The sequence below is a fragment of the Triturus cristatus genome, chromosome 3_2 (assembly GCF_964204655.1).
Source record: "Triturus cristatus chromosome 3_2, aTriCri1.1, whole genome shotgun sequence".
In the NCBI taxonomy this organism is placed as follows: Eukaryota; Metazoa; Chordata; class Amphibia; order Caudata; family Salamandridae; genus Triturus; species Triturus cristatus.
In genome coordinates, this window is record NC_140584.1 from 978060175 (window position 1) to 978085008 (window position 24834).

Consider the following 24834-nt stretch of genomic DNA (forward strand, 5'->3'; position numbering starts at 1 on the left):
CACACGCACGCAACTCGCTCACTACTCCCGGGCTTGCGGTATCACCGCATGAGGCATTTCAGCACTGAATGGGCCGTGGAGGTGCTTCTGGAGCCGTGTGACACTATACATCGTAAGCCCTACGCTTTCCCATCTGCTCGTTTGTGCTCTTTATTTGGTATAGACAATCTACTGAGGCTAACCTGATTTATTTTCAGGAGTGTGCTGCAGAACTGCAGCTGCCAGGCTGGCGGTCTGGTCAGGTTTCTCCTGTGATGTCTGCCCCAACTGCTCCGCACTACGTCAGGAAGGCATCTCCCGGCAATACAAATGGTACTGAAAGCCGATTGGAGGTAATGCACGCAAGATGCGCGGGACTTGTTTAAATATGGGTTTATGAGACCTGCAAATCCATGCCTCAGTAGATTTCATTATTGGAATGAACGTGGCTCAATTATTGCTTACCAAGCATGGAAAGTTTCTTCCTGCATCGGTGCAGATATAGGGGGGTCCATGTCAGTACAAGCTCCTGTTTTTCTGAACTGCATTGGTGTTTTTGTAGAATGCTATTATGCTGTTATCCACAACTGCAATTTTTAACAGATACATCTGTAAAGCAGTGGCAATCCATTAGTTGTCTCAGCATGAGTGCAGGTATAGAAGAAGCATTCCGTAGCACATGCTCCTGGCTTGCCTTCCCATCTATCCTTCTGCCATACCTTATTTCCTCTAGCCATCGGCCTCCAGCACTTTTCATCTACCGCAGTCTACCCTTTCCCACCCACCCAAGCACTTTCCCACCCACCGCAGCACTTGCCTATACACCCAAGCCCTTTTCTATGCCGGTGCCAAAACGCCGAATTACATCTGTGATTAAACAAGCATTGGCATAGCCAATAGGTCTCGCTTTTGGGACCTTATAAGTGCTTAGCCATGCAACAGTTGATGTTGTTACACCAAGGATATTATGCTGCATAACTAAATACTTATAAGGTCCCAAAAGCAAGACCTATTGGCTATGCCAATGCTTGTTTAAATTAGTGTGGGATTTTTCTTCTGTTGTGTTTTCATGTAATTACTGTTGAAGTGCTACATAAATACTTTACACATAGGTTAAGACCGACTGCTTTTGTCCCAAGCTACCAGAGGGTCAAGCACAGATTAAGTTAGTGACTGTTTTTGGTTGACCACAACAAGGACTGTGGCAGTTACTTGAGAAAGGTTACTACTCCCCTCAACCAACAGTACATTTTCTCACATGCTTTATATATAGAAAATACACCTATCCATTCCAAAACATTTGTTTCCTGTGAAATTTACACTTTTATTTTATGTACAAAGAATTTCTTTTCAGTTTACATAATTTTAACTGCATGCATCCTTTGTTGTATTTAAAAAAATACTTTACATATTCTTTTATGAAGTACTCACTCATATTTTTTAAATAAAGACAAAACATAATAAACAAAATTGGCAGGTTAGAAAGTCACGTGGTTTCGGATGTCGTTGATCTGTTTTACCATTGCTTGTATGTGTTCTCCCCTATTAAGTAAAGAAAAAGGAAAGATTTAGTTTATTTCAACTCCTAAAATAAACAAGAATATATTCTTTGTATGATGTTAAGGATTACCAATGTGAGATTCTCTTTAATGAAACTGACATACAGTTCCCAAACTTTTCATAATCACTCATCCTACCAATCAGTAACATCATATGAATAGTAGTTTTTACTGTGCCCATATTGCCTGAACACCACTTCACAGCCCTGCTGCTGAACTGGTAAGAAAACAACCTAACAGAAGAGTTGGTCAGAAATTAGGCAGAGTACTAAAAGAAAAAAAAGCTTAATGTTGCACTTACTTGTGTTTTTCTATTGCTTGTTATGGTGGGCTTGTAAGTGGGTGGGTGGGTGGGTTATGTGGGCTTTTCTGAAATTAATTTGATCAACAGATTCTGTAAGTTTCTGAACCAGTATCAAGCACTATTTCCTGGATGCCTTACAGGGCATACAGACCCAAAATAACTTCCTTTACAAAGAACAACAGAAATGGAACTTAGTTGAGTGTTTGCGCCGTATGACTTTGTAAAAAAAGAGAAAACAAACATTATGGTCTAGCTTTTCTTCATTAGTGAGAAGGTTAAGCTGAAGAACTGTCATGTTGATGTATCTGAATTGTGTTGAACTGAAAACCTGTTGATTTAACAATGAATCTAAAATACATTACAGGCATATCACATTAAAAGGGAAATTGTGATGGTCAGACCTAGCCATGATTCAAGATGACCGTGCCTCTTGGGAGCTAAGGAGAAGGCTCTCTTCTGCTGTCAGCCACTTGGAACCGGGTGGGTCAATAGTCCTGTAGGATGAGGCATAGCGTGTCTTGAGGTGGTGGCCACCTCAGAACTGAATGGATACATTTTTAATGGGGATACCATCAGGGCCCTCTTCAAACTTCCCTGGTGATTCCCCCCCATCGAGAGAGCCAGACTCACGAATGGAGATCTGGAGATGTGGTAGTGGCCTGCATGCATCGTTAAGCTAGCTGGGATTGAGTACACTCAAGAAGGGCCAGAGGAGACCAAAGGGATAGGACTGTTAAGAGTGCCTTCGAGGATAAGATTAAAAGGGGCCTGAGAAGGTAAAAAATGGTGGCTAGAGTAGCCCAAGGTAATCTGGCCCCCGGGAGGCAAACAGCCTGTAACCAAAGGGTGCTGCAGAGCTCAGCATAGTCTGTGGAGCACACACGCACACCAAGGAGGTACTGCGCTGGGTGGCATCATAATACCAAATACATCTGCAAGCCCATATAACACTGAGTGCGAGAGGTCTCCAAACAATCTTTTGAGCCACAACTAGCTCCTTGGACATGATGGGGTGAAGGCAATGCATAGATGGCTTCTTTGAGTCGCATAGGAGTGCCACAATAAAAAGAGCATGACAAACAGCCAGAGGTGCCCGCAGCTGAAGCAGACTTAACACCAGAAGAAATGGCACACATCTCCTCATTCAACACTGTGCTCTATTGCCTCTGCAGAAAAGGCAATAGAGATAGAGAAGAAACTGGGTTGACTCACAGGCAGGGAGGCAAGTCCGGAGGGACGAGGGTGAACTGGAGAAGAGAGTTAAGAGCAGCAATCTGTTACTACAAACTTCAGAAAATACATGGTGATCTTTAGAGGCACAGAAGTAGAGAGACCCTTAAATTGGATGAAAAAACAGAGCAGCTCAATAACTTAAGGATAGGATCCCTTCTTAGTGTTTAGGTTGTCCCTGGAAACATCCCATCTGAGGTTCTACTAGAGCAAATATATAAAGTATTGAGAGAAATGGAGGGCGCTGAGAAAGAAAAAGTGAGACATGAAGTGTGGGTGGCCTACTGCCTTCCTACTAAACCCCAAAAGAACAATGCTGAAGCACATGACACGTTAATAATCAGCTGAATGGGGGAGAACATATTCTTAAGCCCGCTATCAAAAAGAAAGATGCAGTTGGACTGCTGCCAGCTCTTATTTCTCCTTTATCTGAATCCTGAGACATTGGCAAAAAAAAGGCAGCCCTAATGAAGATCTAGAAGTACCGACAGAGAAGGCTACGGAAATATCTACAGGCTTCCCAGCCCATATGAGAGTGACATTCAAAAGAAAAGGATTATGTTACTTACTCTGTAAGCATCTGTTATTGGCATGTAGTGCTGTAGATTCACAAGCTCTGCATACTTCTGCCATCTAGTGTTGGGTCTGCAGTTGTGCAAGTTGTTTTTCTTGGAAGAAGTCGTTCGAGTCACGAGACCGAGTGACTCCTCCTCTCGGTGATACTGAGCATGGTCATCAACTCCTTTGTCAGATTGCTTTCTTGCAGGCGGGTGGTAAGGAGTGTAAAGAGTGTGTAAGAACAAGGATGTCCATGCTAAATTCTACAGTACTAAATGCAACAAACAGATGTTTACAGGGTAAGTGACATTATCCGTTTGATGGCATGTGTGGCTGTAGATATACATACTCTGCATAGACTGTAAAGTGGTTGCTGGCCTGTGGGAGTTGCAGTAGTTTGAAAAAGGGTACGTAGCATTGCCTGACCTACACTTGTTTGTTGGTGTGCTAAAACATCCACCTAGTGGTAATTGTGTGTGGGGTAGACCATGTAGCTGCCTTACAAATGTCTGCTAAGGCAATGTTTCCTAAAAAGCCCATAGTAGCTCTTTTTAAGAGTGGAATTTGCTCTGGGAGTAACGGGTAAAAGTATCTTAGCCTTAACGTAGCTATGCTTGATTTGGGTATAGGGTTGCCTTTATGAGGTGGAGAAAAGGCTACAGTTACTTTGTTTTCCTTAATGTTTCAGTTCTATCTATGTAGAACATGAGAGCTCTTTTTACATCTAGGGTAGGACGAGCTCTTTCTGCCACTGAATGAGGGTTAGGGGAAACAATTGAGAGCTCAATGGATCGATTGAGGTGAAACTGAGAGACTACCACACGTAAAAGTTTTGGATTAGTACAAAGAACCAGTTTGTCTCTATGTATTTGGAATAACGGTTTCTCTAAGGTTAAAACCTGGAGCTCACTAACACACCTGAGTGAGGTAATGGCAACTAAGAATGGCACTTGAAAGAAATTGAGGGGTGCATGAGTAAAAAGGCTCAAAAGGAGGACCTGTGAGCCTGGTTAGAACAATGTTAAGGTTACAAGAAGTTGCTGGAGGAACCTGAGGAGGAATGACTCTTTTCAGACCATTCATGAATGCATTAATGACTGGGATTTTGAACAGTGAGATGCTGCCTATTTTGGAGATAGGCAGCCATTGCAGTGTGGTGTAACCTAATAGAAGTGTAGGCTAAATTAGCCTTTTGCGAATGAAGTAGGTAGCAGATAATGCCCTGCACCCTGGCTTTCATAGGATCAACTTGCAATAGCAAACATATAGTTTGCATTTTCCAGCACAACATGCTCTAGTTGTGGGTTTGCGTGCTTGTTTAAGAATGTTCATACATTCTTGTGGTAAATTAAGCTATCCAAACTCTATGATCCCCAGGAGTCAAACCGCTAAATTGAGAGTTTTGGGGTCTGGGTGTCTGATTTGCCCTTGATTCGGAGTTAGAAGGTCCAGCCTGTTGGGGAGCTTGCCGTGCGGAACTACTGAGAGATCTGGAAAAGCTGAAAACCAGGGTTAATGCATCCAAGTGGGAGCTACCAGGATCACGGTGAGAGAAGTTTGCCTGAGTCACCAAACCAGAAATGGAATGAGAGGGAGAGCTGGAAGAGCGTAGGCAAATATCTCTGACCAAATCATCCACAGTGTGTTGGCCTTGGATAGTGGGTGTGAGTACCTGGAGGCTAAGTTCATTTTTTTTAGCTGTGGTGAAATGGTCTATTTGAGACAAAGCCCCACTTTTGAAAGTAGGAAAGGAAGACTTGTGGGTGGTGTTTCCACTCATGGGTCTATTGTTGCATCCTACTGAGCAGGTCTGCAACATGGTTATCTGCTCCTGGCAGATATTTCGCCAAGAGATGAATGTGGTGGTGAAGAGCCCAGTTCCATATGGTCTGAGGCAGTTGAGAACCCCCCCCCCCCCTCCCCATTTTTGTAAATAATACATGGCTGTCATAGGACAATCTTGTGAAATAGGTGAGGAAGGAAAGCCTTTAGTGCTGGGAAAACTGCTGGATGCTCCAAGTACTTGATATGTCGGGTTTGATGTTTGGCATCCCACAGACTTTGTACTCTGAGGTCTTGTAGATGGGCACCCCGACCGTTCTCCAGGGGGTCTGTAATGAGAAGAGTGAGGTGAGGAACAGGGTACAAAAAAGACCGCCCTCGTAGCAGGTTGTTGGTGTTGCATCATTGCAGAGAGCGGCGAGTGGGGCAGTCTATCAATACTAGATCTTTGAGGTGACCCTATAATTGAGACCATTGGTGAACTAGCCATTGTTGCAGGGGACGCATGTGCAACCTCGCGTAGGGAACTGTGGCAATGCAAGAGGCCATCATTCCAAACAGACGCATGACAGTCCGAACTGTGTTTGGTTTGAACTGTGGTAGAGTTTACCTGAAAGTTCTGAACTAAAGCGGGATTGGGATAAGCTAGCCCTAAATTTGTGTTGAGAATTGTTCCTAAGCTAGGTTGAATTTGGAGAGGTTGAAGGTGAGACTTGGAGAAATGTATTGCAAACCCTAGTCTGTGGAGTAGATCCACCATCAACTGATTGTTGACACTGTAGTTAGATACTTGCTTTGATGAGCCAATCGTCCAGGTATGGGAATAAGTGACCGTTTTGTCTTCTGGGATATGCTGCAACTACTGCCAAACATTTTCTGAAAACCTGAGGTGCTGTGGTCACCCCAAACAGTAGAACTTTGAATTGGAATTGTTTGCCTGCTATAAACAAATCTGGAGCATTTGTAATGTGCAGGGTGTATCGGTATAAAAAAATACACATCCTTTAGGTTCGTGTTGCCATAAAGTCGCCCTGTTGGAGAAGTGGAATAACATCCTGTAGAGTAACCATGTGGAAATGGTCTGATAGGATGTATTGGTTGAGGGGTGGGAGATCTAAGATTGGACTCAGTGACCCGTCTTTTTATTGGGAATGAGAAAGTATAGAAAATATATCCCTGATGTTTAAGTGGGACAGGTTCTATAGCCCCTTTGAGAAGAAGGGCTTTGACTTCTTGTTTGAGGATCTTGTGATAAACTGAGTGTGAGGTGGAATGTTGGATGATGTGGTAATCAACTCCAGACAATAGCCATGTTGGATAATGGCTAGTACCCATTGGTTTGTGACATTGGATTACCAGACTAGGTGGAAAGGTTGCAGTTGTGAAGTGGGGGATTGGGTAGTTAATGCTTTGCAGTGGGTTTTGCTCCGTGTGCGGAGGTACCTCTGCCCCTTCCCTTGTAGTTTCCACCTCCGAAGGACCCTCTAAAATAGCCCTTAATGTAGGCTGACTGGCCTAGTTTTTATTGAGATGTGGGGGCATCTGTGTTGGTGGATTTATATGCAACCCTGTAGCCTGTGCATTGAAGGGACCCTCTAGGAGTTGTTGTGTGTAATGCTACCATGGCCTTAGCTGTGTCAGTGTCCTTTTTCATTTCATCATGGGTGGTGTCTACTTGTGGGTCAAGGAGGTGCTCTTTGTCAAAAGGCATATTTAGTACTACCTGCTGGATCTCTGGTTTGAACCCAGAGCACCTAAGCCATGCGTGTCTAAAGAGCACGCTGGTGTTAACATCGCTAGCAGCTGTAACCACTTAATCTAGTGCACATTGGATGGAGTTATTGGTACTGGCTTGACCTTCAGTGATAATTTGTTGTCTCCTTTGCGGTGTTCTTCCAGGAGGTACAGCAAGAGTTCTTCCATTTCATCCCAATGGACTCTGTCATAGCGTGCTAGAAGGGCCTGAGAATTGAGAATATGCCAATTATTAGCTGCCTGTACAACTCTCTTCCCAGCTGCATCTATTCGCGTACTCTCCTTTTCAGGAGGCTGAGTATACAAAGTAGCCTGGCTGTTAGCTCTGTTACGAGTTGTAGTGGCAACTATGGAGTCAGGTGGAACTTAACCCCTGATTTAGAGTGGGTCAGAAGGAGCTCCCTTGCATTTTTTGTCCACTCGTGGGGTGATAACTCAGACACGGACTGGGTCTTTAAAAATGTCCTAGGCATGCCTCATCATGCCGGGAAGCATGGGTAAATACTGGGTGTCTCTATGTGTGGAAGATAGGGTGTCAAATAAAAAGTCCTGTACTAGGAACTCTTTGTGCAACTCAACATTTTGGAAAACAGCTTCCTTAGCAATTACTTGTTGAAAAGAAGTTGCATCTTGGGGAGGGATGAGCGAGATATAGATCCGGATCATTGGGGGTAAGGGGATCAGTGTCATATGCGTCCCATGGGTCAGGATCCCCTAATGGCTCTTGTAATCCCCCATCATCTGTACCTGGTGACCCTGGAGGTGAAGCATCAAGTGGGTCAGGTGTGGGAGGGGAAGGAGGGGTGGTGATGGTGGAACGGAGTCTTTTGCTCAGCACCGAGGTAGATGTGTTCGTTTGCCAGCTCGATCCAGAAAGTCGGTCTTGGTCTGAAGAGGTCAATGCCGAAGGCTTGACCTTGGTATCTGTATTCAGTGTCGGGCCAGAGGGTGGGGGCATACAAAACAGTCTTTCGCATCCGACCATGACCAGGAGGCAGTGGTGATCCAGCAACCTAGTATGAGAATGTTTTGAGGCCTGCTTGGGTATTGGAGCAGGGTAGGGAAGGCTACGCATCTCCATGTTGATTTCCACTTCAGAGTCGGAGCTTTCATCAGCAGAGAAGACGCATTGGGTGTCATCCGAAGCTGGCTCCTACTAGGCGTGCTTCCCGTCGAAAATATCAGGGGTGTCATCTCTACTTCTGCAAGACATTCCCAATCGACAAGCCCTTTCCTCGAAGGGTTTTCTTAGTCCAAGGACATACAGGCGTTGCAGTCGGTCTCATGATGGTCCCGCGAAAGACACAAGTTGCACACAAGGTGTTAATTGTTGTGCGGATATTTCACGAGGTAACGTGTGCAAATTCTGAAGGGTGTGCGTTCCATCAGAAGGGCATCCTCGATGGAAACGAGAACACGCGGGTGTAGGCCAGAAACTGGCAGCGCCCCGAAGGGCAGTTTGTTGAACCCCAAACGCCGAAATTCAAAAGCAGCACAAATAGTAAAAGCACGATCAAAACAATAACGTACAAGAACCGAAGAATCGTACTGAATAGAGTTGAAACATGGAGCAGAGGCACATACGACCAAATCCGACGGCGGGGAAAAAACATTCTAACAAAGGAGTCGATGTCCATGCACAGTATCCCAGAGAGTAGGAGTCACCTCGGTCTCGTGACTCAAGAGACTTTTCTAAGAAAAACAACTGGCACAGCTCTGGACCCAACACTAGATGGCAGGACTATGCAAAGAATGTCCAATACAGCCACACATGCCATTGAGCATTAATTTTCTTTCCTCAAGTAGAATCTGCAAAGTTCTCTCTTGACAATCTAGTTTTTGTTCATTGACATCAAGATTTATAAACAGTTGTTTTGGCTTATGGGGTTCCTGGTGCCAGAAGGGTGTGGGATGTTTTTCAGGGTGGTGGCCTTACTGAAGGAGAAGAAAATGGAGAACGTGTAATTAAATCTACAAGTTTAGTATTCATTTAGGGTTGGTCTCTCTATTGTCCTCCTTCCACTTCCCAGGACTGCTTGGTTCTGCAGTTATATTAATGAGGAATATTATGGGTATGATTAATAGTTCTTGATGTATGATTCTATTGGTGACATTTGTGATAGATTTAGAGCCCCATTATGTGTTGTGTTGATTGTGATGGCAATAACTGCAACGGACCACAAAATAGATTTAACATAAAAGGGCATTTGTCCTGTGGGGGCCAGGTTCTGCAGGCCATGAAGTGGCTGTTTCAATCAAACACTCATTTTATCAAGCGTGGCAAACCACCCATGAGGGTCTCGAGGCGCTGGAGTTGCTTACTACTGCGTGGTTATCTGTTCATTTGAACAGCCGGTTCATGAGTCCTTTCCTCAATTCCCAGAGCGATAAGGCGGTCCAGAGGTGCAGGAAAAGGTAGTTCCAGACTTTGCCTGCCAGGTGTGAGAAAAATGTCCTCTGTGTTGCATTGGCAGATACGGGGGTGGCTGCGTGGAAGAGGGAGACAAAACATAGGTGTCTGGTCGGTTGGTGGAAGGTCATGCGTTTGTTGACGTAGGCCGATACTTTATATGCGCAGGTCAACATCTTGAACTGGCATCTTTAAGTGCGGCGTGATGTGGGTTCGTCTGGGGAGGTCGAGGATGAACCTAGCCATTTAGTTTTGTATTCTCTATAGTCTCTTCAGGAGGCGTACGGTGATTCCTACATAGACTGTGTTCTCATAGTCCAGCCTGCTGGTGACGAGCGCCAGCATGACGGTCCTTCTGCTGTTGACTGGGAGCTACCTGAAAATCTTGTGGAGCATACTTAGGAGTGTGGAAGCAGGTGTATGAGACTGCATCTACCTGCTTCTTTATAGATAGCTTTCTGTCCAAGATGATGCAGAGGTTGCGGGCGTGGTCTGTAATGGCGGGGATGGGCAGAGTTCTGCAGGCTACCATTCGTTGTTCAGGGCAAGGTATTGTTCCCAAGGATGAGGACTTCTGTCTTGTCTGTGTTGAGCTTGAGGCAGTTGTACTTCCTCCAGTCGGTGACGTTCATAATGCATCTGTGGAAGTTGGCTCTCGTGGGTGAGGGGCCTTCTGACAGCGAGAGGATGAGCTGGGTGTCTTCGGCATAAGAGATGATGTTGAGTCTGTGCCATTTGACTGTGTTGGCCGGGCGGGGTGAGGGGGGGTCATGTACATGGAGAGGATGGATCTGGGAACGGTCCTTGGGTGACGCCACAGATGATCTTCTTGGGTTCAGAGGTGAACGGTGGGAGACGGATTCTCTGGGTTATTCCTGTGAGGTATGAGGGTATCCATTTGAGGGCATCTACCTGGATACTGATGTGGTGGAGTCTGTTGATCAAGATGTGATGGGAGACGTGTTTAAGGTGGCTGCTGTTTTGCTCTGGTCCAGGAGAGTCCTGATGTCATTAGTGGCTGTGATCAGGGCTGTCTTGGTGCTGTGATTGGCCCTGAATCCAGATTGAGAAGATTCCAGGAGGTTGTTGTGTTCTAGGTGTTCTGTGAGTTGCTGGTTGATTGCCTTCGAGAACCTTCACTGTAAAGAGGAGCAGGGAGATGCACCGGTAGTTCTACGGTTCTACTGTGTCGGCAGATAGTTTCTTCAGGAGGGGCCTCACATCAGCGGGTTTCCAGTCGTCAGGGAAGGAGGCAGAGATGATGGAGGTGTTCAGAACTTTCTTGAGCTCGTCACCAATTGTCTTGCTCCTGAGGTTGAAGATGTGGCGGGGAGAGGGCTCCGTGGGAGCTCCTAAGTGCCCAGAGTTCATGGTGGATGTTGTGGCTTGAGCTGTAAGAGGGTCTCATTGGGTGAGAAGGTGTTTGGGATTGTGTTAGTTGGTGTGAGCAGACTGATGCCGTTGGCGGTATGGGGTTGGGGTTTGAAGTTTTCGTAGATGATGGAGATCTTGCTGTGGAAAAAGTCTGCCAGAGTGTCGCACAGTTCTTGGGAGGGGGTAATGTCATTCTCAGCAGCTGCGTGGCTGGAGAATTCCTTCACAATGATGGAGAGATCCTCGCTGCGGTTTGTGCTGGCTTCTATGCGATCTGCTACAGTGTTTTTCTTTGTTTCTTTCAGGAGACAGTGGGAGTGGTTGAGTGCTGTCTTGAAAGTGGTTTGGTCTCCTGTCTCTTTGCTGGAGCACCATTTCCTTTCTAGTTGTCCGCAGTTGCATTTGGTAGATTTCAGCTCTACAGTGAACCAGCTGGCTCTTCTGGCAGGTTCTTTGAATTTGGCTGGATTGGTGGGGGTGATTGTGTTGGCACATACTATGATCAACTAGGAGAAAATTTTTGCGGCTTGTTCTGGGTTGAATGTTGTGTCTGGGAGGTGGGAGTTGACAGCATTGTTCCTGGTCTTCTGATATCTTTTTTTTTACAGTTTCTTGCGTGGAGCTGGGGGGGCATCGTGCTAGTGTTGGTAGGTGCTGAGATGGTGAAGTGGATGCTGTGGTGGTCGGTCCAGGAGAGCTGCAAGACGTGGTTGTACTGGACTGTCAGTGGATGTGAAAATGGGGTTGAACGTGTGTCCTGCAAAGTGGGTAGGGTCGGTGACAAGTTGCTTGAAGCCAATGTTGCTCATGCTTTCCAGGAGGTAGGCAGTGTTGGTGTCACTAGAGTCATTGAGATGGAAGTTAAGATCCCTTCGGAAGATGTAGTGCTTGGAGTCAATGGCGATTGGGGGCGCTGAGGTCAGGGATGGCGTTGCAGAAGCTGGGGTGTGTCTGCTTGCCCTAGCTCCAACTGAAATACCCATTGAGGGCCAGGTCCATGGTCAGAATGGAATTTGCAGCCCAAAAATAGCCCTGGTGATCCTGTATTTATTGTTCAGTAGGAAGATGAGACAGAGGAGGCCCTACTCATCTCAGCTGAGAACTAAAAGCTTAAGGAGCAGGAGTGAAACTGCCCATTACACAAAGCAACCAAACCCAGCAAGGAGAGGTACATATGCTCCATCTCTAGCATCAAAGGGTGTGTCAGTCTCCTTAGCGTTAAGTAGTGAAGCATTGAAGCTCATCTATCTACCTCCATCAGCGCTGGTGTAGGCAGCTTTGTGGTAGTATTCGTGCAAGCCCTATCTGCCTCTTGGAAGGGAGGGGGCAGGACACTGGCCATAATAAACGGAGGTGTGTGGAATCCATGCTCTAGACAGAGGGAAAGTAGCAACTTCAATAGGTGCCTGAGCAGCCAGAGGGCAGCTAAAGCACGAAAACAGTAGCCACTCACTTATTCAAATGAAAGTTAAGCACTTGAGTGTTATTAATTAGAACAAAGTAGCAACTTTATGGGCTTTGACTTTCCTCAACACAAAGTAATAGGACAAAGGGTAAAAGATGTAACATCTTACCTGAAAAAAACGGACTGTCTGGAAAAAATAGAAAGCTAAAGAGGAGGCAAGAGACTTCGACTCTCAAAGGAAGGAAATAGCAAGGAAGCGAAAAGGATGCTCCAAAGGAGAAATTAAATGTGTTGGATTCAGTGCTCAATACATTGCGACGAAAGGAAAAATAGAAAAGAAAAAAAAAAAAAAGATGGGTGCATTGCATGAATTAATCTTAGTCACTGGTAATTACATGGGCCACATTTCATGTAGTAGCAATCAAGTTATCCTTTGATGTTTTACTGAAATTTATAGATGCTCCAAAAAGTGGAAATGATGAATGGTCTGATGACTGTTGTGAAAGAAAACTACAAAAAGTGATGGGTGGAATGCCTCAATTACTCTCTGCCACTGGCAATCACAGGGCTGCTTTCCCAGTCCATCGTTTCCCACCAGCCATGCCACTCTAGACCGAGACCAATCGTATGCACATTAGTCTTGACTCTGCTTCAATAAGAGCACTCCAGCTGAACTTTCAAATTAAGTACCCTCCGGATGAAGATACAAACAAACCCAGACTGGTTTCAACCTAATTAGACCTGGTCAGTGAGGTATCATTTGAGCCCAGTGGCACAGTGAACACAGAACTCATCTGGGCATACCCGTCGCACTTATTGCTTGGGGAGGAATGCTTACATTAATCTTTGATACTGTTCAAGAAACAAGACACTAGTATCGCACTCATATTAAGAAATCTGGTGGTGGTACAACCAAATTACAGTTTTAGGGCTTCCGGTCCTTTATTTCTATGTGGATCTCCTAAGATTCCTTCTTCACAGATTGCTGCTTGGTGCTTTAATTCTGTAGCATCTAAGTCTACCAAACCTAGGCATGGAAAAGAATTTTCCCTTCCGCAGTGAACATTTATGCCACATGGTGAAGTCAATTATTTTTCACACATTGGTGGGAGCAGCAGACAAGAAGCTCCTAGAGGGTTTATGTTGCTTTCTTTACTGATCAATAGAAGATCTATCAAGTCTAGTCATGTAGTTAGAGTAGCCTTAAAAGCCCTGAATGAACCTTGGCTCATTTGGTTCCACAGTGGTGCCTTCAGATTAATTAGTTGCCGATTAATTAGTTGTTTGTCTGAGAGATGACCACCAGGGGCTATATTACAGATATCGTTCCGGAGGCGCAACTGGCATTTGCCCTGATAGTGATACACCACTGGAGACATCATGCGGCAAATACGTGACAGGTAGCACTGCAGGAGAGGGACCCCTTTGCTGTCCGGGACATGGTGGACTGTCGCTTGGAGTGCTCAGTGAGAGAAGGGGCCGAGGTCCACTGGGGCCTCCCCCGACCAAGCACATGGTGTGAGTTAGAATGGAAGGACCCATCAAACATTCCACTCACCTCCTGGGCGCAGTACCCCAAAACAGCTAAGCTGTCTGCTCATTTCCAGCAACTCAGCTGCGGAGCTCCATTTTGTTTGGGCCCAATTTGAGTTGCCAATTGTCTGGACCACCTGGGGGAACTGGAAGTCTTTGGAATGAGCGATTGTCTAATAGCCTCTTAGGGAGAGAGCAACAAGGAGCGCGGAGGAGGGAGAGTTTAAAGGTAGGATAAACACAGGAGGGAGAAAGAAGCATGGAGCAGTTGGGGATTGCAGAGAAAAGCACAAGAGTGACAGAGAGCATCACGGAGAGCAGGAGTGCTTTGCAGATGGAGAACCACACAGTGAGAAGAGCAACTTGGAGCAGGGAAGCATACAAGGGAAAGAGCAACACAGAGTGCATGAGGTACGTATCTGGCCCTCTCCAAATACCCAATCTTTCTGTTGCTAAAGCAATGTCATATTGAGAACCTCTATGGTGAGCAGAGATCTTGGCTATCTGCCTTTGCCTATGATTACATAGAGCCCTACACTGCATTCAGGTGTGAGTCAGGCTCTCCTCAATGATACTTAAGCTCATGTTTTTCAAACATGGAATTATGCACAAGTTAAATATTTTAAATCTTAACACAATGCAGCTAGACCTTTCTGCTTCAAGGTATACTTACAGCTGATTTACTTCACGTGAGATGCAGTAATGACATGTAAAAAAGGGTTAGTTTGAAAAGTAAACACCGAGGCCATGCATGACCAAGTACTGGATTTTGAACTCACATGTAGGTAGCAAAATCTGTTCTGTGGCCACGTGATTATTTGGCTCATGCACCACTTGCAAGGTTTGGGTGCACTTTAATGCAGTCTTTAAAAAAAGTAAAATATGGCAAGTTACACAAAATAGTGGTGCCAGGGACTATTCACAGATAAAGATAGATTATGTTGAAACGTCAAAGTGGGTACAAAGTGGGTGCAGTTTTTAGGTCTGGTGTGGCATCACAGCCGTGACTAGACTTGGTGATCAACAGAAGGAATATGCTACTTACCAGTATGCATCTGTTCTTGGCATGTAGAGCTGCAGAGTTGTACACTTAGCATAGATCGCCATCTGGTGTTGGGCCCGGATGTTTGCAGTTTGTTTTTCTTCTTGGACAGTCTTTGGAAGTCACGAGTTCGGTGACTCCTCCTTCGGTCCGTACTGCGCATGGGCTTCGGCTCCATCCTCAGATTGTTTTTCGCCAGCAGGGAAAAGATGGAGCGTAGTGATAATAGTAAGAAACCCATGTGTGTTGTATCTAAATAAGATAGACTGGAACGGATACAGGTAGCCGGGGAGGCAGGTGGGCGTGTATAGATCTGCAGCTCTACATGCCAAGAACAGATGCATACTGGTAAGTAGCATATTCCGTTCGAGGCATATGAGCTGCAGATTATACACTTTTGCATAGATTATATAGCAGTACCCAACCTTAGCGGCGACCACCAGTATCCGTTGCAGTGGTTTGAAAAAGTGTCTTTAGTACAGCCTGGCCCACACTAGCTTGTTGTTTAGAGTGCACGTCTACACAGTAATGTTTTGTGAAGGTGTGCGGTGTTGACCATGTGGCTGCTTTGCAGATGTCATCTAAGGGTATGTTCCCTAGAAACGCCATAGAAGCCCCTATCTTTCTTGTAGAGTGGGCTTTAGGTGGAACAGATAATGTTCTTTTTGCTTTTTGATAGCAAATTTGTATGCACTTTACGATCCACCTAGCTATCCCTGATTTAGAGATGGGGTTGCCCTTATGCGGTGGAGAGAAGGAGACAAACAACTGTTCAGTCTTTCTGAAAGGTTGCGTTCTTTGTATGTAGTACAGTAAAGCCCTTTTAACATCAAGTGTATGTAGAGCCCTTTCCGCAACAGATTGAGGTTGCGAGAAAAAAACCGGTAATTCCACCGATTGATTAAGATGGAAGGGGGAACTGACCTTGGGCAAAAATTTGGGATTTGTGCGAAGTATCACCTTGCTGTGATGTATCTGTAAAAAGGGTTCTTGTATAGTGAACGCTTGTATCTCACTAACCCTTCTAAGGGAAGTGATAGCTACGAGGACGGCTGTTTTCCAAGTGAGGAACTGTAGCTCACATTTATGCATTGGTTCGAAAGGCGGGCCCATTAGCCTTGTAAGAACTACGTTTAGATTCCATACAGGGGAAGGTGGTGCCCTGGGTGGAATTACTCTTTTAAGGCCTTCCATAAAGGCTTTAATAGCAGGCACTCTGAACAGTGATAAATGCTGTCTGTTTTGCAGGTAAGCAGCAATTGCTGCTAGGTGTAGACGTATGGATGAATATGCCAGGTTACACCTGTGAAGATGGAGCAGATAGCATATGATGTGCTGTATGGATGCATCTAAGGGGTCGATTGTATTGTTACGGCAGTAAACAACAAGTCTCTTCCACTTTGCGGCATAGCATGCTCGAGTGGTAGGACGTCTGGCTTCCCTGATAATGTTTATGCAATCAGGGGGAAGGTTAAGGTATCCAAATTCTAAGATTTCAGGAGCCAGATCGCAAGGTTGAGCTGAGCTGGGTCCGGGTGCCTGATTTCGCCATGTTTCTGGGTTAGGAGGCATGGGGACAGGTGCAGCTTTTGGTGTGGTACCACTGAGAGCTGTAGTAGTGTGGTGTACCACGGCTGCCTGGCCCATGTTGGAGCTACTAGAATGAGTCTGAGGGAGTGCTGTTGTAGCTTCCTTACTACTAATGGAATTAGTGGGAGAGGTGGAAAGGCGTATGCAAATTTGCCTGACCAGTTCATCCATATCGCATTGCCTTTGGACAATGGGTGTGGGTATCTGGCGGCGAAGCTTGGGCATTTTTTGTTTTCGTGGGTGACGAAGAGGTCTATCTGAGGATGCCCCCACTTGTGGAAGAATGGGTGAAGAACTTGTGGATGCAGTTCCCATTCGTGCATTTGCTGCGTTTGTCTGCTGAGCAGATCTGCCATGGTGTTTTGTATGCCTGGGACGTGCTGTGCCAGGAGAAAGATTTTTTGTGGAATCGCCTATCTCCATATGCTCTGTGCTAAGCGGGAGAGCTGGGGAGAGTGTGTCCCCCCCCTGTTTTTGAATATAATACATGGCAGTCATATTGTCTGTGCAAATTAGGACTGCCTTGGCTGAAATTTGTTTCTGAAATGATTTGAGGGCTAGAAAGATCGCCAACAACTCCAGATGATTGATGTGGAGTAACATCTGTTGTGGCGTCCACACACCTTGCACTGTGAGGTGTAATAGGTGCGCTCCCCAGCCGGAGAGCGATGCGTCTGTTAGAATCACCTGAGGAACCGGGTCCAGGAACGGTCGCCCTTTGGAAAGGTTTGTGGTGTTCCACCACTGCAGAGAGCGATGGGTGCGACCGTCCACCAACACCAGATCCGTCAGCTGTCCCTGGGCCTGGTTCCACTGGCGTGCTAGGCACTCTTGGAGTGGACGCATGTGAAGTCTTGCATGAGGCACTATGAAAATGCAAGATGCCATCATCCCTATTAGTTTCATGAACACTCTTGCTGGGAGAGAGTGTTGAAGAAGGAACTTTTGGCGCAGGGCTTGCATGCTTGCGATCCTGGCTGAGTTGGGATAGGCTACAGCTTTTGAGGTGTCTATAGTGGCACCGAGGTATTGCTTTGTGTGAGAGGGTATCAAGTGGGACTTTGGGTGATTCACCGTAAAGCCTAGTTGGTGGAGTAGTTGTATGGTAGTGTTTGTGTTTTGTACACACTGGTGGTAGGATGCGGCTTTTATGAGCCAGTCGTCCAGGTAGGGGAAGACGTGAATGTTTTGTCTTCGGAGGTGTGCTGCCACTACTGCCAGGCATTTGGTAAACACCCGTGGTGCGGTTGTGACCCCGAAGGGGAGAACCTTGAACTGATAATGTTGGTTGTCCACCACAAATCGGAGGTACTTTCTGTGAGCCGGGTGTATTGGGATATGAAAGTATGCGTCTTTCAAATCCAGTGTAGTGAGAAAGTCGCCCTGACGGAGGAGTGGGAGAACTTGCTGAAGAGTTACCATATGAAAATGGTCTGAATGTATGTATGCATTTAGGGGCCGGAGGTCTAGAATGGGCCGTAGTGTCTCGTCTTTCTTCGGTATGAGAAAGTACAGAGAGTAGACCCCTAGATTTTGCTGATCAACGGGTACATGCTCTATTGCGTGTTTTTGCAGGAGGGAGAGTACCTCTTGTTTCAGAAGTGTGGTATGTTCTTGTGACATGGCACGGTGTCTGGGTGGAATATTTGGGGGGGGTAGAAGTGAGTTCGAGACAGTACCCTAACCGAATAATTTGGGTTACCCATTTGTCTGATGTTAATACTTCCCAGGTGTGAAGGAAGTCCTGTAGTCTGCCCCCGACCGGAGTGGAATGGTCTGGGGGGAGCGGGGGAAAGTCATTGTGTGGGCGGTGTGGCAGAACGGGCGGTGTTGGTTTTGCCCCTGCCTTTATTATTGTTCCCTCGATATCCACCTCTTTGGTAGCCCTTTGAGAAGGTATTTTGAGGAGGGGACTTGTAGGAAGTGGAGGTGTTATCGGAAGAGTAACCTCTGCCAGAGCCTCGAAAGGAGGTTGTGATTGCAGAGCTCCCATAGACTTTGCCGTATCCGTATCCTTCTTCATTTTTTCCAGGGCTTCGTCTACTTTTGGGCCAAATAAGTGTTGTTGGTCAAAGGGGTGGTTTAAAATAGATGCTTGGACCTCTGGTTTAAAGCCTGAAATTCTGAGCCAGGCGTGACGGCGAAGCAGGACACTGGTGTTTATAGCCCTGGACGCCGTGTCTGCTGCGTCAAGTGCGCATTTGATAGAGGTATTCGTAATAATCTTCCCCTCTTGTATTAGCTCATGAGCCTTATTCTTATATTTGTCCGGGAGATGCTGTATGAGAGCCTCCAGCTCATCATAGTGCGCTCTATCGTACCTTGCCAGCAGCGCCTGTGTGTTGGCGATGCGCCACATATTGGCGGCTTGGGAGGCAGTGCGTTTGCCTGACGCATCTAAAAGCTTGGACTCCTTATCAGGTGGTGGGGCCTCACCAGATGACTGAGAGTTGGAGCGCTTCCTAGCTGTGGAGACCATTAGTGAGTCTAGGGGCGCAGGTCCTTTAATATAGACAGGATCCGTGGGGGCTGCCTTGTACTTTTTTTCTATTCTGGGGTTTAAGACCCTAGCTTCAACGGGGTCTTTGAAAACCTCTGTAGCATGCTTGGTCACCCCTTTAAGCATGGGTAATATAGCGGTGGATTTATCTGCTATGTCAAATGTGTCAAGTAGGAAGTCTTCCTCAACTGGATCACTGTGTAATTCCACCCCATGGTAATGTGCCGCCCGTTGTAAGAGGTGGTGGAACCCCAGGGAGTCCTCTGGTGGAGACGGTCTGGATGGATAGAGATCATCCTGAGGCACATCTGGGACATCGGGATTGTGATAATCCTCCCATGGGTCAGGTGTTCCCGGAGGAGTAGGGTCCTGCGGGGCATCTGTGGGATCATAGAATGGATCTCCGTGGTCATCAGGGTCTGGAGACAGGGTTGGAGACCGGTGAGGCAAGGGTGGAGAATGTGGGGGAGGAGATGGAGGGGGTGGAGGAGGTGGAGTAGGTGGAGGAGGAGGAGGTGGAGGTGGTGGGGAGGGTACTGTGAACGGGGATGTGGCAGAGTCCTTCCGTTTTGGTGGTGGAGGAGGAGTTGGTTTGTCCAAAAGTCTTTTCTTGACAGACAACATTAAATGTCCAGTCCTTGGATCCTTTGTTAAAGTCTTTTGAAGAGGATCCGGTGCGAAAAGCTCCTCCGGCACCGATTCGTCCATCGGTGCCGACCTTTTCGGAACAGAAGGCTTCGTCGGTTTATTCGTGCCGTGCTTTCTCGGGGTGTCCGATTTTTTAAGTCGGCGCCGAGGCAGGCTTCGACACGGAAGCGTCGGTGCCGAGGGATTTGTGTTTGGTCGGCACCGAGAGGCCAGGTTTCGACACCGATGGCTTCGGAACGGAACTTGTTTTCTTCGGCGCCGAAGGATGTTTGTCGGCGCCGCTAGGAGGCTGGCTCGAGCCCGAGCCGCCAGGAGACTTGTGATGCTTTTTCACCGGGCCCGAAGGTGGGGTGATGGAAGCAGTATGCTTGGCTTTCCCTAGGCCCGGAGGCGAAGGGGTAACCGGAGTCTCTTTCGGTATGGGCGAGGGACGGGGAGGGGGTAGAGTACTTACGACCCTCTGCGCCGGTGTGATCTCTTCCACGTCGGAGTCGTCGGCCTCGGAAGCGCTGACGATATCTTCCTCCTGCTCGGTGTGCTGCTGTCCTGAAGCTCCGGTGTCTTCTCCGAAGATGTCAGGTGGAGCCGAGGTCGATGAGTGCGCCATGGTGCGTCGAGCTCGTCGATCCCGAATAGTCTTTTTCGATCGAAAAAACTTGCAGGCGGGGCAGTCTCGGGCCTCGTGTTCGGGAGAGAGGCAGAGGTTGCACACCTGATGGAGGTCGGTGTGGGGAAATTTAGACCCACATTTCGGGCACTTCTTAAAAGGAGTCCTTTCCATTGGCCGAGACCGGAGTCGAGATAGGCCCGAAGGCCGCCGCCGATGTCTGGAATCGAGGAAGTGCCGAAGAGAGAGATGAAGAAGCCGATTCAGTCTAAAGAATCTCGATGGACGAGGATTTTTCGTCGAAGGTCGAACTGGAAAGGTTCGAAGCCGGAGCACGAAGTATTACATCCGAGCCCGATGGCGGAAAAAAACAATCTGAGGATGGAGCCGAAGCCCATGCGCAGTACGGACCGAAGGAGGAGTCACCGAACTCGTGACTTCCAAAGACTGTCCAAGTAGAAAAACAAACTGCAAACATCCAGGCCCAACACCAGATGGCGATAATCTGCAGCTCATATGCCTCGAACATACAGTTTTTTTCGAGAGACGCCCTGCTGCCAAGACGACATCAATCACTCCAGAAGAAGGTCAAAGGTATACATGTGTTGCTGCTCCATCTCTATGCATGAAGGTGGAAATTGCAAAGGCCCAGGTGCAGAACTCTGCCCGGTTGTTGCGATAGCAGGTCCTCCTGGAAGGTCAGCATTATCAGAGGACAGATCCTCAAGCTCAAGAGTTCTATATACCATATGCTCTGAGCCCAATGTGGGGACTTTAGAATGACTTGGGACCAGACGTTTCTGATCATCTTCAGAGCTTTGGCAGGAGTGGTATAGGCAGAAAGGCTTACAGGAGTCTTGAGTTCTACTCTAGAAAGAATGCATTTCCTAGCGAGAAACACCTTGGAAACTCCAACTGCTGTCCCGGTTTCTTCTCTGCAGTGGCAAATAGATCGAGCCAAGGTTATTCTTCCCATTCAGTGAAGAAAACGTGTGCTACCTCCCGGTGTTACTGCCACTCGTGATCCGCTAGTTTTTGACAGCTGAGCTTGTCCGCTCTGGTAATCAAAGATCTGGCCAGGTGGTACACTAGCCATTTCCAGAGGTGCAGTGACTTCTGGCACAGGGTCGAGGAGCCTACACCGCCATGCTTGTTGCAATACCACATGGCGGTGGTGTTGTCCGTAAGCACCTGCACCAGTCTACCTTTGTTAAAAGGAAGGCTTTCAACATCAAACGGATGGCCCTAAGCTTCAGGAGGTTGATATGGAGCAGGGCATCTGCTGGAGGCCAGAGGCCTTTGATCTCCACCTCTACCCACTGACTGCCCCGGCCCAGAAGGGATACATTTGTCACCACTGTCAACTCTGGGTGGGGGTAGGAAGATGGTGTCTGCTGCTAACCCAATTACAGGCCAGTAAACCACTGAAGATCTTTTGCTGTCTCCGACGAGATCTGGACGTGATCAGAGAGGTCCCCTTGATGTTGGGTCCACTGATACTTCAGATTCTACTACAGAGCTTGTATGTGTCATCAGGCATGCCTGAAGCAGGAGGCCATCCGTCTAAGCAGCCTCAGAGTTGACCTCACTGAAATCCAAGACAGAAGCTGAAAGATCGGGATCATAGCCTGAATGTCATGAATTTCCAGAGAAAAGGCACTAAACCTTATGGTGTCCAGAACGGCTCAGCTGAAGGTGAATGTCTGAGAAAGAATCGGGTGTGATTTTGGCACATTAATAATGAATCCCAAAGATGATGACAGGAGGTTTGCCATAGCTTGGAGGTGGTTGATGACTGCCTGGGGAGTCTCGTATGGCCTTTGAGTTCAACAACGCAAAATCATTCCAGGCCTTTAGGTTGTTTGACCACAGGAAACCTTATGAAGATCTGCCACAGACAGTCCTTATAGAGTTTAAAACCTGTAGTTTTGACAGATGACATTTCCCTTGCACACTGCAAGAATGTGGATGAAAAGTCATCTCAAACAAGAGGTAGCTAGGCATATACTGCTGACAATCACTTCCAAGAGGTTACAGGGGGTCATATTCTGGACTTGAGGTGGTAGTGGGGCCAAGGTCCAAACAACCACCAGCAGTTAGTCTATATTTGCCCTGGAGCCTCCAGGTAGAGAGGTGCAGGTTGGGTTGGTAGCTTGTTTGCTACACCAAAGGAGAGGGGGGTCCACCTACAAATAGGCTGCAGAGGGGGACTGGAGGACATGTCCAGGAGCTCCCAATGGGGGGCTTGGTTCGTTAGGGCCCTGGGAGCAAGGTAGGACAGTCGGTTTTGGGGCGCTCGGGTGCAGAGTGGTTAGGTCAGCTGGGCTTGTGCGTCACGAGCACTCACCGTTGTCAGTCTCACCGGCTGAGGGGTCAAAAACAAGATAGCTGGGCCACTCTTGCAGTGGGTCTCTGCGGTGCGGATGCCCCCCGACAGCTGCTCGGTCTTGAAGTCGTTGGGATTCCGGATTGGACGAAAACAGGCTTTGGTTGCTGCAAGGGTTTTGGTACCCCGGCTATTAGTACTGGACTGCTCCAGTTGGTCCTGGCATCTTCTCACTTGGCGGGGAGACAGACCTGACTTCCTGGAGCACGGTGACCTCTTCCTGAGCAGCTGCTAAGTCGTTATGACCAGGGAGCAGCAGAGCGGTGGACCAGGCTTTGCTGTTTGGTGCCTGCAAGCGAGTAGCTCCTCCACTCCAAGGGAGATTGCTGGCAATTTGCGAAGTGCTGGTCTACACTAGTCAGCCAGTACACTAAGAGGTAGGTAGGTTTTCAGGGGACACATCTAAGGTGCCCTCTTGGTGCATTTCTTAATAAGTCCGCTACTTGCGTCAGCAGGGATTTATTAAGACAATGTGTTTGATGACAAACACCATATGTTTCAGTGAAGCGATCATGTAGCTGGAAAGCTTGCAATGACCAGTGTCCAGCAAATGTACTTTAGGTGGCTTCCCGGTTCACTTGTACCATCTAGTAATTGAACTAGACTGCACAGGGACATATCTGCTCAAGCAGCTATGTCAACACATTTAATATAATGCACCCTGCCTTAGGGCTGTAAGGCCTGCTGTAGAAGTGACGTACATATAGTGCATGCAGTGTCCGGGGACATGGCACACAGGGTGTGTGCCATGTCGTGCTTTCACTTTTGGCTGCGCCATTTCACGCAGTCTGCATGAGTTTAGAGGTAGGTCCCTTAGGGTGACAATACATGCTGCAGCCTTTAGGGACCCTCTTTAGTACCCATGCCTCAGTGGTGTAACAAGACTTGAGGGGGCACCCCTGCAAAGTACATAGAGGGGGGGAGGGGCCCCATGCATCGCTGCCAAGGTTCCAGGTTGCATATGTGTGACATTTCAATGGCTGGAGTGTGCTTGTGTGTGACACTGCGTTACACTTTGTAGGATGTCAAAGTAGCTGTGCCTGTATTATAATGCTAATTTCAGAATGTCCAGAGCAATTTAAAAAAGTTGTGTAATATTGTCAGGGGTGGCTGTTTTGGATGGTGGTGAGAAGCTGGGAAATGTTTCTTTTGCAAATGACTCTTAATACCTGAGAAAACTATTATTATTACTCTTTGTACCAATGTTATTTGTATGTTGGTTTTCAAGCTAAAATCTGACATTTTGTCCACAAATTAGGTTGCTTAACAGAAAATTAGATCGGAAAAATTCATCCACATGCAATGCACCTTTATTTTTAGTTCCAACTACTACTTTCACAGAAATCTTTCTAGTTGTGGGTAAAATTACGCCACTAAACGTCGATGAAAACAAGACGCTTCTAGAACACGTGGGCCAAAAATCTGCATATACCGGAGACTTTCCTCATGCAATAAAAAAAATGCGCTACTCCTGCTCTGATTTGCCTTATCGAGATATCAGCGTATTCTGATCCAATACTCTGCATACAAGACAATTTAGTTTCATGCATTGGTTTACTTGAAGTTTTAGTGTCTGTTCCGCTGCCGATTTTCAGCAGAGCCCGCTGTGTACATGCTCTGGGGGACGCGAGGACTGAGCTGGCTAGTACCTGCTCTGCAATCTGAGTGTGCAGGGCAGCAGGCCAGGCTCCAACTATGTGCCCTCTTCTTAGATATCACCCGACCCTGGTGAAAGTATGAGCAGAGCTCTGGGCACTTACCTTCTCACTTAAAAGCTGGCTCTCAACATGCTGCTGAGAGAGCCGTTCGTGCATCTGGTACACGTGGTCGCCCGGGTGTGGCAATGACCCTGCTGTTACGTTTCTGGGCTCGCAAGGCGCCACCCATTACATCCTGTAAAGAGAGCGGGATTAACCAGCAGCACAGGGGTCCGGAGGTCCTGCCGAAATGTAACAAAAGGAGTGCTAGAAATAAAATTGTAGCAATTGGGGCCCAGAGGAGATTTCTATAGCAACCATTTCTACCTTGCCTCTAGGCCCGGGCTCGTACTTCCTAGGACACATTGCAATGAGTTAACAGACGAGTGCTGACTGCGCCGAAATGATCACAAATCGCTTTGATAAATGGAGAGGCATCCAACATGGGTGATAAACCTTTTTATTGCAGTGATGT

General features: G+C 47.2%; 1 protein-coding gene across 1 annotated transcript in view; it reads right to left on the reverse strand.

Annotated features, from left to right (window-relative positions):
* Positions 1 to 1278: 1278 nt before the first annotated feature.
* The window catches only part of NUP88 (nucleoporin 88), a 262426-nt gene continuing 238870 nt past the window's right edge, over positions 1279 to 24834 (reverse strand). The window contains exon 17 of the mRNA XM_085649559.1: positions 1279 to 1521. Within this exon, the coding sequence (XP_085505685.1) occupies positions 1458 to 1521 (64 nt within the window). The 3' untranslated portion in view covers positions 1279 to 1457. The remainder of the gene's footprint in view (positions 1522 to 24834) is intronic.